This window comes from Lodderomyces beijingensis (assembly GCF_963989305.1).
Source record: "Lodderomyces beijingensis strain CBS 14171 genome assembly, chromosome: 1".
Classification (NCBI taxonomy): domain Eukaryota; kingdom Fungi; phylum Ascomycota; class Pichiomycetes; order Serinales; family Debaryomycetaceae; genus Lodderomyces; species Lodderomyces beijingensis.
In genome coordinates, this window is record NC_089970.1 from 1,901,313 (window position 1) to 1,917,323 (window position 16,011).

A 16,011-nucleotide genomic window follows, 5' to 3' on the forward strand; every position below is an offset into this window, starting at 1 on the left:
ATCCAAGCGGACTCTCTTTGCGCCCTCCTTTCTTCCAAATTTTTGGAATATAAATAGCGGCTTGATCGCATTGGAGTTGAATCATCAATCAAAAACATCAACAACAACTCCAACAAATTCAAGTACAGAATGGCTGCTCAACAATCAAACAACAACGCTAACAACGCTGCTTCTACTGTCAAGGCTGATGCTGCTAAGGACAACTGGGTCAGAAAAGTCAGAGGTGGTTACGCTTCAGGCGGTTGCACCATCGTTTAAGCGTTTGAGGCTTGAACTGATTATAGCTCGCTGGCGCTGAATGCTGCTGAATTCTTACTTTCTTTCGTTTTATACATTTACCTACGTAGGTCAATAAATTTTTTACTTCAAATTATCCAAAAAAACATATTAGTAGAATCTTGTGAACTGTCTGGACTTTCTTTCTTTCTCTGTTGTGTTGCACTTATGCTGTTGCCTTACGTGGTCTAGATTTGTCACCCCTGAATTTTTGCAGACACCTTTTGGAACTGGAATCGGGACGGCATACGGGATGGACTTCATGCCCCCAACTTCCCCCTCCTTGTCTTTGAAACACCTGTTCCTGACTCAAACGTCTCCTTGGTTATGCAAATGGACAGTTGTGTTTCATGATAATATAAGATCAAGTAACAAGTTGGAATAAAGAGAGTGCATTGCGCTGGCCCAATGCAGTAAAGTTGACAAAAAACGTGCTGCTGCATTTAGTCCGCTTTCATGTAGATTTTTACATCTAGATATCTCAAAACGTTGTGTCAAGATAAGAGTATATAAAGGGGGCATCTTTTCCATCTCAAGATTGACTTTTTGCATTTCATCACTAACAACAACAACAACAACAACAACAACAACAACAACAACAACAACAACAACAACAGCAAATTCAAATACAGAATGGCTGCTCAACAATCTAACAACAACGCTTCTACTAGAGATGCTAAGACTGAAGCTGGTAAGGACAACTGGGTCAGAAAAGTCAGAGGTGGTTACGCTTCAGGTGGTTGCACTATTGTCTAAGGCTACCTAGACTTGGCTAGTGACAAGTAGGGCGCGGTTTACTGCCCCCTGCCATTGCTAGATATTTTAGAGAATTTTTATTTTTATTTCGAATCTACGTAGATCTTCAATACAGTTTGCTTTGTTATTTTAAAATCCGAATGGTTTTCTGTAGGGCAAAAAGGGGATCCAAGAGGATCAAATGGATAGCCTTTGAAGGTTTTTCGAAAAAGTTTCAGTTTTAGTTGAGAGGTGAGATCTGTAGTGCCCGTGTCTCTGTTGATAACCACCAAAAACACCTGTGGTGGGGAATGCATGAGCACGGAAACTCATCTTCCAGTGAAGTTATTTTAGTCCGGGCTTTGATAGTGCAGGGTTTAGAATCTGGAGCAGCCAGAAACACAGTATGCTCGTCGCAAAATTTTTCACGTATTGAACAGACCTCATTCCATCGTCCATTAACGGTAAATTTTGCAACCCTAACTTGTAACAGCGATTTTGTTGCAAGACCTGTTTTCAAAACATGTGGCCAACAAACTCACAAATTACACCTCGTACCCCCCACATCAGCATCAACTTGAGGGCAGTTTTCTTCTCAAATCCGAAAAAAACATGGTGAAGGCAGCGAAAATTCGACGTGGAGGGTGGAAATAAAATGTCGACATTGCTATCGCCCAATTGAGTAAATTTGCGCATTTCCTTACCTAACTAAAGTCAACAAGATGCGACGAAACCCTGTTTAAACTGCACCTTTTCTTTTTTTCTTCTCTTTTTTGAACGAATGGAATGCAGCTTAAAGTAAGAAAATCAAACTTCAACGCAAACTGGGGTTCATCTGCTTCTCGTGGGTTGATGGACAAGCTAGACTAGAGGGACGATCATGACAAGAATGCGATACAACTTCCTTGAATCAAATGAATTAGCAAACTCTCGAGGATGTTGAAAGCTTGGCTCCATCTTGTTTTGCTTAGTTGCCAAATTGAAAGTCGACACTAACACGTTCGACGTGGTTGTTCTTTATCGGCTTAGAAGTTGCAAAATCCCAAACACCATGTTTTTTTCTTAGTTATAGCCAACTGTCCTCTTCCTACGCTCTTGCGTTTCCACGAAGCTCAAACCTGTAGAGGTACCACGCACTCTCCATCTCATACAGCTTCTGAAACAATCATCTTAAACACTGCTCTCAAATAATTTGAGATTTGGATGCAGATGGCGGCGAAGAGTTGAAAATAAGCATAGTCCATTGCCATGGCCCGATTAGGCGATGCGAATTGCTGCAAAAAAAATAGTACAAACTTCAAACGAGATCTTGTTAAAATTTACATTAAAATCTTGCTGCACGCAATGTAAGGAACCATCAACCAAAACAAAAGTGACAGTAATCACCACCAACAACCTCATACTTGAGAGAAGTATATAAAGGTGATAACATTTCAACCAATCTTGCCAATTTTCCTTCTGGACCATCAATCAAAAACAAAACAACAAACTCGAAAATAAGATGGCTGCTCAACAATCAAACAACAACGCTAACAACGCTGCTTCTACTGTCAAGGCTGATGCTGCTAAGGACAACTGGGTCAGAAAAGTCAGAGGCGGTTACGCTTCAGGCGGTTGCACCATCGTTTAAGATTTCGCAAGGATATTATTTGTGACTTTAGAGTTTTGCTTTCGGGGGTGAGGGAGGGAGGGAAGGCAAATGAAAAAGGTTGGCGGTTTGTTGAAGATAGGGAACATCTCTTTAGTTTACATCATTGAATATATGCGATTTCTATTACTTCGTACTATACATTCTAGGACTAGACTCTGTTGGCTGCAAAATTTTCTGTAACCTACTTGCTAATTTTGCGTTTCACGGTTTCTGCTTCCACTTCCAATTGATATGAAAATTTTTGGAGTTAAGAACAGAAGATAGACCTACTCGTCAGTCAATAACGTCGATCATTTTAAACATCGCTGTTCCTCTAGTAGTATTTTATGGATAAACCTATTCCTTGAGGTCCTATTGATTTTGACCTATCCTCATTACTTGGATCCGAGGATTTTCCGATGCTACCATCTGCGATCAAAACCCAGGTTGGCAAAGACAAGCGATGATATCGGCAAAGCTGCAATCTACCATAGCACCTACGCAATTAAAGATTAAAAATTTTTTTCAAAACCAACCACAGTATTAAGCATTAGTTTTCTATCAAATCAGTCTATAGTCTATAAGCAAACCCCTTCTTTTTCTCAAAAAAATTAAAAAACGAAACAGAATTGAATTGAGGATATCCCACGTCTGGTGGGGAAAAAGAACCCCTCAATGAAAAACGAAATAAAAAAGCATCATCATCATTCATCATTAATGTGCACTTGCAAGTTGCTCATTTTCTAATAGCAAAACCAAAAATTTCACCCAAGAATGAGCCTTCGAATTTGCTTTCAAATTTCTGGCCACCGGCTCTAATTTCAGCCATTATTTGAGCTTCTTTCTCAGCACCAGTCAATCCAGTAGTAGTAGTTGGAACCATTTTCTTTTACTTTTGTTGATTTGTTTTGTTTAGGCTTGAAAGAACAAAACTGAAGTTGAGTTGATTGTCTATTCAAGTAAAACAATCCTCGAGATTAAACGGAATGGAGGGGATCCCATGCTTCTTTATAGCCCGTTTGAAAGTGGTTATACCTGTGAGTAATCTGAGTAATAAAAAGCAAAAAAAGAAAATTTTTTTATACGAGGGTTGATGTTTCGATAGTGTAGAAGTAGATTTTGTGTCAACGATGTTGCAAAAGCAATTGCAAAATAGAATTATGGGTTGCGTTCGGAAAAAGAAACGAGCAACGAGAGAAAAGAGGCGGGCTGCGAGTGCTTGCCTACTGTGACTCAAGCTGGCCCATCGCCCAATTGCCACGTTCTTGTTGCAATCGCCCAACCGTTGTTGTAATCGAAGGAAGGGGGAAGGGTGAATGAGATTGAGTTGAGCTTTCGTGGATTATTCCGAAATTTCTTTTTTCCTCGAATTACGGCGTTTTTGTGTCAACTGACTCATCGGAAAATCTCCACCCGCGCTTTTAGTTGGGGTATCTCCATATTCATATTGACTCGGACCTGGGGATGCAGATACTGATTGATCGTAAAAAAAGAAAAACTTGCGTTTATTCAAGATCGTTTGCCCCAGAGGCCTTTTTTTTTTTCGAGATCTGGCAGGGAGAACGTTTTTCGTTTCGATGGTTCAAAATCGTACTGGTAGAAACTTTCTCAAGAGAACGCTGCTGCATATGCTATGTAAACTACAAGAAACACCGCGGAAAGTATATAAACAGATCTTCTTTCATTTCGTTTTCTCCGACAGAAGGATCCCGAAACCGCGTTCTTTTTCTACTTTTCCCTTTTCGACGTGTATTGAATCACTGACCCAAGGTAGCTTCACAGCGAACTTGCAGTTGGAACCAACCTCGTAGCCCATCGTTTCTTGGCATCACCGACAATTCCAGCGCCAGTGTCAGGTTGTTTTGAAATAAACATTCATTATCCACGCTAATGTACTTTATGTTGCCATTGAACTTGAGATAATAAAGAGCAACGTGCTGTACTTTATACCATTTATCAAATACTGTAGGATGCACCATCCCCAACCCCAAGTTTGGAGTCCACCCTTGTCCCGGTCCTTTCAATTCTAAAAACTCCAAATTTTTCTGAGTTTCAAGTAATTCACCCAAAAAATCTCTCCCTGGCTCAGAATTATTAGGATAAGCTTCCATGCTCAACCTTGATAAATTCAAAGTTTGCAAATTGGCATAAAATTCTTGCATTGTTTCCACATGACCAGCCTTTCCCCCTTCAAACATACAAGTTGGGTTGGTTTTGATGGCCAATTTCATCAAGGTGCGTCTGTGGCGCTTTTGGATCTCGTCGGTGACACTGTCCATGAATAGTGGAATACTGTCCGCGTCCCACCCATACCCATCAGTATTACCACCTACATCATCAATATCGTCCTCGTACGGATCCTCAACATATACAGTCAAATCCAAGCTTTTCAAAAGCGGAACAGACTGAATTATATTCAACAACTCTTTCCGCTCCATCGGTACATGAAGCGACAATTCCTGCAAATCACGCAAACATGGCGTAATCACTGACATCAAAGTTTTCTTGAGTCGACCACCACCTCCATTGCTACTACTTGCCCAAGCTTTACCACTTCTGAGTTCCAAAAATTTCAACTTTGACAAATCAATATATTTTTTCAAACTCAATCCTTCCTTGTCCGTGAATGGTAGGTCAGAAAGTGAAAGGCAAGTCAAATTGGTCAACCTCTCAAGCTGGCTCTTGTTAAAGATGTTGTAAATCTCCCAGCCGTACTGGCTATCCCTTCGGTCCACCCTGCCGTTGCTTATAAATTGCCGCAGCCCCGTGAAAGCTAGTGACTCCAAGTTGTTACTCACAAGGGCCGCATCATTGGAATTGATCAAAAAATTGTTAACCAATTTCAACAACTTTGCCGAGTTTACAAACGGCTTGATTTGGAAATTTTTTAAATTTGGAAACTTCAACGACGAGAAATCTTCATCGGCTATGTTCGCGGCTCTGTACCCCGGATCGCCTGCGTTTCCATTGTTGTTCAACTCCTTGGGGTAGTTGCTAAATTTGATGTTTAAAATCAAGGTTGTAACCTTCTCCTTTGCCGGTAGGCTGTACAAGTAATCTAGCCTAAAGTTGTCATTGAGCCAAACCAACGTTTGCAAATGCTCAAGTCGAGTAAACAAGCGAGTGATGGAAGAGTTCAAATCGTGGTCGTAGATGTTGAGCGAGTCTGGTAGATTTATGCACTTGAATGAATAAACGTGCGGCACAACGGGCAACTTGTTGAAGACGTTTAAAAATTTCTTCAAATTGAACGCGCTGTTGATATAAGTTTTATCGACGGTGGATAATTCTGTATCGAATATGTTGAAATTGGTATCAATTTCAAGGTTTCGGTAAAGCCGATGTTGGCAAAGCGCGAGGATTTTCTTGCTTCCTGCTCTCATGAGACTCAAACAGTCGAATTGCGATAGCTGGGCAACCACTAGCTCAAGAACTTCCACCGGGAGCTTTTCAAGTTTGAATACCACAGCGGCATGATCAACATCTGTAGCGTTTAACTCTGAATGGTTTGCAATGGCCGACGACGCGCTCAAATTGGGCGTGTACGGAAACGTCTTTCTTAATAGTTGAACTGGCGATTTACTGTATCCAATTGGAGTATTAATGGAATACCTCACCTTGTCCATTTTTTTCACCTAAATTGCTGTCCTTAATGTTGATTCATTTGGGTAAATGTTTCACCCTGGATGGAGCTTATGTGGAGCTGCCACCCTAGGAACGAGACATGATTGCGGGGAGTGATATTGAAGCACGTGACTTGATATGTGGAACCATCAGGACTCGATAACAACACAACTCTCCAGTATCTTCATCAACGCCAACCCAACCCCCGTTCCCATGATACCGCATCCTCTGCACGAACTTGAAAAGACTTCTGGCGGCACGAGTTGCAACATTTGCCGGTTAGTTACTCATTTTCCTTCTTGTTTGGTCTGTGCTTGTTTTTTTACCTCATCATGAATAATACAATCCCACCTTCCCGCGGCCCCAGCAGCCAGAACTTCCATAATATAAGGTTTTACAAAGGCTGTCCACGATGGCGCTTTCACCAACTCGTGCTGGCCCTCCTTCTCAATCTCCTGGACCCAGGTGTAAAGAGCTGGAAATACGAGGGTTGGGGGTGAGTGTGAACGCTACCAAACGTGTCAATCATGATAAGGGTCTAGAAGTTGCAGCAAGCGAGTTCTAACAAAAAACAAATAATAATATAAATAAGTGACCAGTTCAGCCCTTTCCCAGCAAGCCTTTCCACATGCATTTGCAGGCTGTTACTGTTGCCAAAAAAAAAAAGAGTCAGGACTGCTTTAACCCGTGGTGGTTGAAAGACCAAACAGGACTGAAAAATATGAAAATGGCTTGTTTCGTAAAGCAAAGGTCGCTGGCTCGCGCTACCAACTGGCGCTCGCCAGATAACGTGGGGGGGGGGGAACAGAGCGTGACGAAAACAGCTTAAACCGTCACAACTAGCGAGAAAGAGAGTACGAGAATTCAATTGAAGTGGTGTCAACTTCAACTTCAACTTCGGTTTCAGTTGCAACTACAAATACAAACTGCTAAAGCCTCGGCTACAACTACAACAGCTGCAGCCTTCTTTGGTTTTGCTTATATCTTCGAGCTTATTGCACTTTTACACCCCCACTTGGCATTGGCGACAATGGAAGCGGCTGAAGATTTCGAATCGAGACTAGCTCAAGAGATTGGCAACTTATCCACAAGGCTTGTCACTGCGGTGAACAAGCAAGTCGAACTAGAAGAGACCAATTTGCAACTACGCAAACAGATTTTCGCCCTTACAGAAAAGAACAAGCTTTTGGCCACAAGCGATGAAAACTACAGGTTGGTGTTGCCCAAATACCTCAAGCTTCAAGATGAGTTCAAAGACGCAAACATCAAGAAGGAAATCGCCGAGTCCGAAAACCTGAAACTTCGAGTGGAAGTCGAAGACTTGACGGCCTCCTTGTTTGACGAAGCAAACACCATGGTCTCCAATGCTTCACGGGAAACGCACAATTTCAAAGTCAAGAATAGGAAGCTTTATGAAGAAATTGATGAAAAGAACATCATTATTAGTAATTTGCAGGACCAACTACAGGACTTGAAGCAGATGTTCATCAAGATTGAAGATCAACAGCGCTTGATGCATTATTCTACTGGATTAAGCACACCGAGAGACCGAAGTATGGAGTATTTCGCTTCTGCTGAAGGCGACTCGGGTACTGGAGTTGACGAAGACGCTAGCTTAAAGTTGCAGCAGTTGTCGGATTGCTTATATTCGCCTCAAATTGCCGCCATCAGATTCGATTTGAACAACTATAACAAGGACTTTAAAGGGTTTGTGTATGCCTTGATCAAACCCGATTTCCAATTCGACTTGATCCATTTGAAAAACCTTGCCTATTTCAAAAGTGTGTGGAGCGAGGAAGTTGAAAATGCCATTGGCCACATCCCTGCACTTCCACAAACCAGCAGCATACTAAACCGATGGCAGAAGGGGAAAAACTTTTGGACTTCATTGGTGGAAGGAAGAGTGTCTATTGAGCCTGTCAAAGGGTATCATGAGTATAAAGAGGGTAAAATGGGCAAGGCGAACCCTGAGTTGCTTCAGTTGGCTATTCGCGACAGTTGCAGCTTTTGTGGCGAATTTAGGGGCGAGAATTTCGAGCAATGCCGATTCCATCATTATAAGATCTACGAAGTTGACGAGACGTTGGTGGCTCAATACCCATTGTGCAGCTACTGCGTCATCAAGTTGCGCAACCTATGCGAGTTTTTTGCAAAATTGAGGCTCATCAAGTCAAATGTGTTTAAATTGCAGCAAAATTCATCATTTGATGAGTTTGCCCCAGTGGCTTCGGCAGCTTCGACATTTTACAAAAGATCAACATCGAGTCTGTCTACGCCGACCATGCCTACGTATTCTATGGCACCATCGTCAACAACAGGAGCAACAAGTGCTACTGGAGCTTCAACGAATTCAGCTGGATCTTCACCAGCACCAGATAGCAATTTGATGAATGGGCATGTGCACGGAATTGAGTTGGATCTTGACGAGGAATCCAAATTGATCAAGATATATCTAATGCTTGTCTTGGTTAGACTCAAGATATTCTGGGGCAGATTAGGAATTTGGGATAATGGCGAGCAAATCAATGAAATCAACATAAATGAGATTAATCATGACGTGTTTGTACACTTGATACCTCCCTCAAGGAGACAAAACTTGAAAAGCCTCACCAATAGTGCAAGTAAACCAACAACTCCTCGACACTCTGCCGAGATCGAGAATCCAACAGAAGAGATGAACTTCCATAAATCAAACGTGGGACCATTCCCCAATGGCGCTGCCATTGTGAATTCCCCTTCTTTGCAAAGCTCGCCACCAGCAAATGCAAATAACTCCCCAGAAGCTGATTCGAGTGGCACAACGACTGCCACTACAAGGTCTCAATCGGGCGGAGATGCCCAAGAAGAACCCGAGGCAGCGTCGAGTAATAAACTGCTAGAGAACAACAACGACGAAAAGTCCATCAGCGATAGATCAGAATATTCCCTGGCAGTGTCGGAATCACAAGAACTGAAACATTCGTCTAGTAAGTCATCATCATCGAGAAGCCAGCCACAAGGAAATGACCCGGGTCTACAGAGAAGGAAATCTCAAACGAAGGAATTCAAGATGAAGATAGATAAAGATTTGAATCAGACTTTGGAAATGTTGGCGGAGAACTTGAAAGAGTGATTTTGATTTGGGGTTTTTTTTTTTTTTTTTTAATAGGATTTGAAAATGCAGATGTTTGAACAATAATGCCATACTCATAACTACATCCATGAAGAGTCTCCTTCATCTGTTCCATCTCTATGACGCGTCGTAAACCACGAGATGGAAAACGTTTGACACATTTTGCCAATAAAGTTGGATTGCGGGAAGTAGTAATTGCTCCTTATCCACCCCAATACACGGGAACATCTTACCAAAGCGTTGGAGAAGGGATTCACTCGTTTACTCACTCGCTAACCTTGCATGGTTACCATCTTAAAAGAGCGGAAAAGTTCCGAAGCTGAGTACGGACTACGTCTTGTAACTTGTGAAATGAAGCTACATCTCTAGCCAATCTCTTCGTCCACCTGGGACGTACTAGTGTGGTGAACTACGGAACACACGATGATGATGATGCTGATACGTTGGTTCCATAATGCGGGTAGAAAATAAGAGACAAAAGTTTCACGTTCTCGCCGATACATTTTTTTACAACACATTTGACAATGAAAGTGGCAGCAGTTACTGTTGTTGTTGTTGCGGGTGTCAGAGTGAGAACTTATAACCGACACCGACTCATCGTCTGACTGACTGAGTGACTGAGTGACTGCTTGACAAGGTGTATTCTGTGTATATATAGTTGATTGGTGAGTTGATCGGAAGCACACACGAGCGAGTCTTCCCACAAGAGGGCCAAACAACCATTTTCGTTTAGATATAGAGAAAGTGGTTTTTTGTCCCCAACTAGTCATAGACTTTGGAAACATTCCTTTTACTCAGTTCAAACCATTCATTTGATACATATACTCCGGTTTTTTTTGTTTTTTTAGAGTAACAAGCAGACCCACTAGTATTGGCGATTACTGCGTCAGGAGTGTTTCAAGTGCTTCAGAAATATTTGAAATGAGGAGGCGACCAGTTGAGTCGGGTTCTGTTGGTGATAATAATACTGGTGCTACTTCCACGCCACCTCAAAACCCGTACAATTCAACTACCGCAAGCCGTTTCAACCACGATAACAACGACGAGCTTATAAGGTCCCAGCCTTATTCGTCCACAACACCAGGCCTGTCACCCGTATCTTCATCAACAACAGCACATGACGACAACACGCACGGTAATAGCCACCATTCGCATAGAAAATCATCGAATTCAATTTTTAGCATAAGACGAAGCAAGGACAAGGATAGAGAAAGGGATAGAGAGAGGGATAGAGATAGTGGCCGACAACACCGTAACGAAAGTCTATCGGATTTGTCTTCCAACGATTCGGCGAGTATCATGTCGGGTGGAACGCAAGTATCATCTCATAGTCGCCGACTGACGCAGAATATGCAACCTTCTATTCAACAGCTACAGCAACAGCAGCAGCACCTTTCAGATCAACAGCTGCACCACATACCGCTGCTGTTACATCTGCTGCTGCTGATGCTGCTACTTAATCAGCCCCAGTCTCAGTCTCTTCCAAATCATCATCATCATCAGCAGCAACAGCAGCAGCAACAACAACAATTGGAACTGCAGCTGCATTTGCAACTGCCATATGGGGGTGCTAGGTCAGCTCTGTTGAATTACAACCCAGCATACCAATCACCGTATACTAGGAAATCATCGACGTATAGTATCACATCTATTGGTTCAAACAAAGCTGCAGATGCGCCATCTTCACTAAATAGTCGACAACATCCACAACAGCCGCCACCACCACCGCCACCTCAATTTACAGCGGCATATCTTCCCCTGACAGCGCTTAGTCGGAAAGCGACTAACTTGTCCATCAATTCAATCACCAAATCATCAAGAACTTCATTCTCAGGTGATCAACAACCAAGAGAATTAATCTTGGAAAAACCAAGTTCGGCGCTAGAAATCGATCGATTATTTAAAGAATTGTTGGAAAAAATAAATTTCAAGAGTTTACCACCACAAGCAGCAAGAGATTTGTTAAACTACGATACCGATAGAAAATGGATGATGATTGCTCAATCTCAAAGAGCAGAAAATGAACGACAGATTAGACAACAAAGTAGCGAGTTGCACACTTTGACTCCAACAAACTACATTCAACTATTATTACTGAAGAGCATAACAAAACAACAGTTGAACGAATTATGGGTCCAACTACGAAGTGAACCCATTGATTGGGTTAGGGAATTCGTTTATGATTGCCAAGGTGATGCATTATTGGCTTCAACGTTACAGAAGCTACACGAAGATATGGCCCAAAAGGGTATCCTGGATATTGAAGACGAAAGATTTGACGAGGAAAACTATATAATGAGATGTCTTCGATGTGTTTTAAATCAAAAATTGGGAGCAGAAAGAGCAAGAACCGATGTCGATAGATTTGTTACTGCTGTTAGTGGATGTCTTTTATCGCCAAGGTTATTGACAAGGAAGTTGGCAACCGATGCCTTGACATTCCTTATAAGTTATAATTCATCTGATAGTGGTAGATATCACAAAGTTTTAAAAGCAATTGATTCACTCAATGATAAAGTGAGATTTGACTTTGAAGATTTTGACGAGGAAAATGCAACAAAGAAGAGAAGCTTGGTTCGGAAACCACCCCCTGTTAGTGGAAGCAGAAGATTTGCCGTTTGGATTGGCTTGGTTGAAAGAACAGTTGATGCAAAGGGCAAATTCAACTCCAACGTTGGCGAGCGCGAGGAGTTGCGGTCCCAACCCGCAGGTACAACACCCAAGGAAAACCATTTCCCCGATTATTGCTCCTCGACCATATTATTGATATCCGTTATCATCAAAAATGGTGCCGATTACAGAGTGAGGATGCACTTGCGTTCTCAATTCAAGGCTGCAGGGTTGAACAGATTATTCAAAAAGTTTCAAGACTTGAGACATGAATCTTTGCTGCTTCTCATGGACCAGTACTATGACTTGGCCAATGCAGATGAAGAAGAGATGAAATTCAGCCAAAACATTGATGAAAATGTCAATTTCAATGATCCTGTTGATTTGATAAAGTCGTTGTATACCAACTTTAAGGATTCAGATATGCAGGACAGCTTTCTCAGCACCATCCAGCATCTATATCTATTCCAAAGTGAACGACGAAACGACCAGCGCGAGCTAGGCAATGGCCTACGAATACTCGACGGTATCGTGCAGAATCTCTCCTCGGTGCAAACAAGTGATGAAAACACGGCAATTAACATCGCCATCAATAAGCTTAGCTCGAACTTGAGCACTGATGATCAATACCGGAGGGCGTTGGAGGAAGTCAAGTATTATAAAAAAGTTGTAGAAGAGGCAACTGCCGAGCGAGATGACATGTCCAAGAAATTGGCTAGGGGCGCTGATGGTTTAGTTGATGGATTGACCAATGACCTTAAAGAGCGTGATTTGGTGCTTGAAAGATTTAGAATCTCAGATAAAGCAAAGAATGAGGAGATAAACAGGTTGAAATTAGAGTTGCTGACAGTGAAACAAGAGCAGGAATTGCAAATGAGAGAGTTTCTAATCCATTTGAACAGCAGTAATAATACCAACAACAATAACAACGAGGATGATGATGATGATATTGAAACTAATAAGTTGAGGAAACAAAGGGCTAGAACCACCGTTTCGCTTTCTACATCAAATGCCGAGTTGGCCGAACGTTTGCGGAAACAGATTCATCGCCGAAGAGCCGAATCTCGCTTAGACAATAAGCAATTGGGCGCTCAAGTCGAACCTCTGCGACGGTTACGCAAGTTAAGAGATCAAATGGGCGATATAGAAAATATGGCCCGGGAATTGGAAATGACTGAGTTTGAAAATTATATTGAACCACAAGATCAAGAAGGCACATTCACTTCCGAGCCAGAGTTGTTGGAAAGTTTGTCGTCGGAATCAGACTCAGAACCAGAACCAGAAAGCGAACTCCCTGTTACGCCTCCGTCGCCTGGACCCAGGCGTGCACTCCGCCGCGATGATTTGACAAAACTCGACAGATTGAGGAAGAAATTAGCCAGTCTCCAGGGCGAGTCAAACGACATCTTGAAGTACAACAGCAATTCCATGCTCCACAAGCAAAAGTATTTGGCAATGGAGAGGCTCCGGGAATTGGAGAACAATTTCCGAGATTTCAATATCGATTTCAGCATGCAAGAAGAAGAGAATCAGTTTTCCTTTGCTCCAATGGATGGAGTTGACGAGTCAATACGTGGTAAAACCAAGGAAGTGTTGTTGGAAGCAGAAAAGATCCGCGACGAATTGAGAAAACAATTGGCGGCGGTGCAAAAGTCGTCGCAGAAACTGCCAGCAAAGTCTAGATCAGCTCGAAGCTCGGTAATTGATCGCCTTGAGAGCAAGTATGCCCAGGGGCAGGTCAAGCCTCTGGAGACCGATGTACACTCATCAACTCAAGGACTGAAACAAGAAGTGAAGCCCATCCAGAGAGCACGCTTTGAACCAAAGTTTTTGAACGAATTAAGCAGCAAAGTTCCCAAAGCAGAGCCCATTAGCGAGCAGCCAGCAACTGCAAAAATTGATACTAAAGAGGAGACAAAAGATGAGCTGAAAAAAAATGAGGATTCTGTGGAGACCAGCGAAGCAAAGAGTCTCAAAGGGTCTATTTCTTCTGCACCTGCAACAGCACCTTCACCTGCAACAGCACCTGCACCTGCTCCTCCACCTCCGCCGCCCCCGCCACCCCCACCTCCACCTCCTCCACCTCCTCCAATGGTCGGCTCTCCAGGGACAGTACCACCGCCACCACCACCGCCACCTCCACCTTTCACAACCAATGGTGCATCGATGCCCCCTCCTCCCCCACCACCACTTCCATCAGCAGGTTCTACACCCCGAATGCCAGCCTTTTTATCCCCCGATTTGGTCAAAAGCCCCCAATTTGATGGCACTCCAAGGCCCAAGAAAAAATTAAAACAATTGCATTGGGAAAAAATCGATCACAATGAAGCTGCCAACTCATTCTGGAAAGAACCAAATTCCAACACTATCGCCAAAGAATTGTTGTCAAAGGGCATATTCGATGAAATTGAGGTCATTTTTGCTGCAAAGGAAATTAAAAAGTTGGCGTCAAAGAAGAAAGAAGATGTAGACAAGGTTTCGTATTTGAGTCGTGACCTAGCTCAGCAGTTTAGTATCAATCTCCATATGTTCAGCTCGTTATCTGAGGAAGAGTTTGTTGTCAAAGTGTTGCGATGCGATAAGGACATTATCTCGAATTCCGCCGTTTTGGAATTTTTCGGGAAACCCGACATTGCTGAGGTTACAAACTCGTTGGCCAAGAACTTTGAACCATACTCGACAGACTACAAGTCGGAGGAGATTTCCAAACCCGATAAGGATCCTTCAGAACTTCAGCGGCCGGACCGTATATACTTGGAGTTGATTTATAACTTGCTGCACTATTGGAAATCGAGAACACGGGCGTTGACCATGATTTCTCATTTCGAAAAAGACTATGACGATCTTGTTGCAAAGCTTCATGCTATTGACGAAGCGGTTGATAGCATTAAAAACTCAACCAATTTGAAGGCTGTTTTTGAAATAATCTTGACTGTGGGAAACTACATGAACGACGCCACTAAACAAGCCAAGGGTTTCAAATTGAGCTCGTTGCAAAGGTTGAGTTTCATGAAGGATGACAAAAACACCATGACTTTTTTGCACTTTGTTGAGAAACTTATTCGAACTCAGTATCCTGAAATCTTGGCCTTTTTGCAGGACTTATCCACTTGCAACGATATTGCCAAGTTTTCCATAGAGAACATCTACACCGACTGCAAAGAGTACGCTCAGAATGTTAAAAACGTGCAATCCTCTATTGATATAGGTAACCTTTCCGATGTTGGGAAATTCCACCCGCTGGACCGTGTTTTGAAAGTTGTCCACCCAGTCTTGCCACGAGCCAATAGAAAAGCGGGGTTGCTTCTCGACCAAGCAAACTTCACCATCAAACAGTTTGATGACTTGATGATTTATTTTGGTGAGGATCCAACCGACCAATTTGTGAAAAACTCATTTATCAGCAAATTCACAAACTTTATGAAAGAGTTTAAAAAGGCGCAAAGCGAAAATCTCAAACGCGAAGAGGAGATTAGAATCTATCAGCAAAGAAAGAAGATGCTCGACACGTCAAAGAAACTGGGTCAAGATGGTGATAATTCAAATGCCTCGGGAAGTAATTACGGCGGCGAAGACGTCAACGACGACGACGTCGATGAGAATGGAGAAGGTGTCATGGACTCGTTGTTGGAGAAATTGAAAGCAGCGGGTCCCGCACGTGGTGAGCCAACGTCAGCACGTAGGAAAGCGATAATGAGAAGACAATTGTTGGAAAATCAACGGAAATTCGCTAATGCATCACCAAGCAGTAATAAAAACGACGATAGTGAATCGAAAAATGCGGATTCAGATTCGGATTCGTCCATTACAAATGAGACGCTAGATGAATCGAGGGGTGGTTCGGAAAATGGCGGCTCGCGTGCCAAAAATTTGTTGCAAGAACTACGCGGTGCTCATGAGGACTCCTCTGAGGAATCATTGAGTGCTGCGCAAAAATATAGGCAAGAGAGGTTGCGAAAGAAAATAGCTAGTAATACCACCCCTCTCTGATGATGTGTTGTCTAAATACTTGACGTTTAATTAA

At 42.6% G+C, this 16,011-nt stretch overlaps 6 protein-coding genes across 6 annotated transcripts; 5 read left to right on the top strand and 1 right to left on the bottom strand. All coding sequences in view use genetic code 12, as the record gives it.

Moving 5' to 3' along the window:
- Positions 1 to 129: 129 nt before the first annotated feature.
- LODBEIA_P07720 (uncharacterized protein) lies at positions 130 to 258 on the top strand (the record flags this gene model as incomplete). Its single annotated transcript, XM_066976729.1, has 1 exon — positions 130 to 258. One exon carries the CDS (start codon positions 130 to 132, stop codon positions 256 to 258), a length of 129 nt encoding a protein of 42 aa, XP_066827710.1.
- Positions 259 to 909: 651 nt separating this feature from the next.
- On the top strand, positions 910 to 1,032 carry LODBEIA_P07730 (uncharacterized protein; the record flags this gene model as incomplete). The annotated part of the gene is made up of 1 exon (XM_066976730.1): positions 910 to 1,032. One exon carries the CDS (start codon positions 910 to 912, stop codon positions 1,030 to 1,032), a length of 123 nt encoding a protein of 40 aa, XP_066827711.1.
- Positions 1,033 to 2,512: 1,480 nt separating this feature from the next.
- LODBEIA_P07740 (uncharacterized protein) lies at positions 2,513 to 2,641 on the top strand (the record flags this gene model as incomplete). Its single annotated transcript, XM_066976731.1, has 1 exon — positions 2,513 to 2,641. One exon carries the CDS (start codon positions 2,513 to 2,515, stop codon positions 2,639 to 2,641), a length of 129 nt encoding a protein of 42 aa, XP_066827712.1.
- A 1,757-nt stretch (positions 2,642 to 4,398) lies between these two features.
- On the bottom strand, positions 4,399 to 6,267 carry LODBEIA_P07750 (uncharacterized protein; the record flags this gene model as incomplete). The annotated part of the gene is made up of 1 exon (XM_066976732.1): positions 4,399 to 6,267. One exon carries the CDS (start codon positions 6,265 to 6,267, stop codon positions 4,399 to 4,401), a length of 1,869 nt encoding a protein of 622 aa, XP_066827713.1.
- Positions 6,268 to 7,295: 1,028 nt separating this feature from the next.
- Positions 7,296 to 9,377, top strand: LODBEIA_P07760 (uncharacterized protein; the record flags this gene model as incomplete). Its single annotated transcript, XM_066976733.1, has 1 exon — positions 7,296 to 9,377. The coding sequence occupies one exon, from the start codon at positions 7,296 to 7,298 to the stop codon at positions 9,375 to 9,377; it is 2,082 nt and encodes a 693-aa protein (XP_066827714.1).
- Positions 9,378 to 10,298: 921 nt separating this feature from the next.
- Positions 10,299 to 15,977, top strand: LODBEIA_P07770 (uncharacterized protein; the record flags this gene model as incomplete). The annotated part of the gene is made up of 1 exon (XM_066976734.1): positions 10,299 to 15,977. One exon carries the CDS (start codon positions 10,299 to 10,301, stop codon positions 15,975 to 15,977), a length of 5,679 nt encoding a protein of 1,892 aa, XP_066827715.1.
- Positions 15,978 to 16,011: the final 34 nt, after the last annotated feature.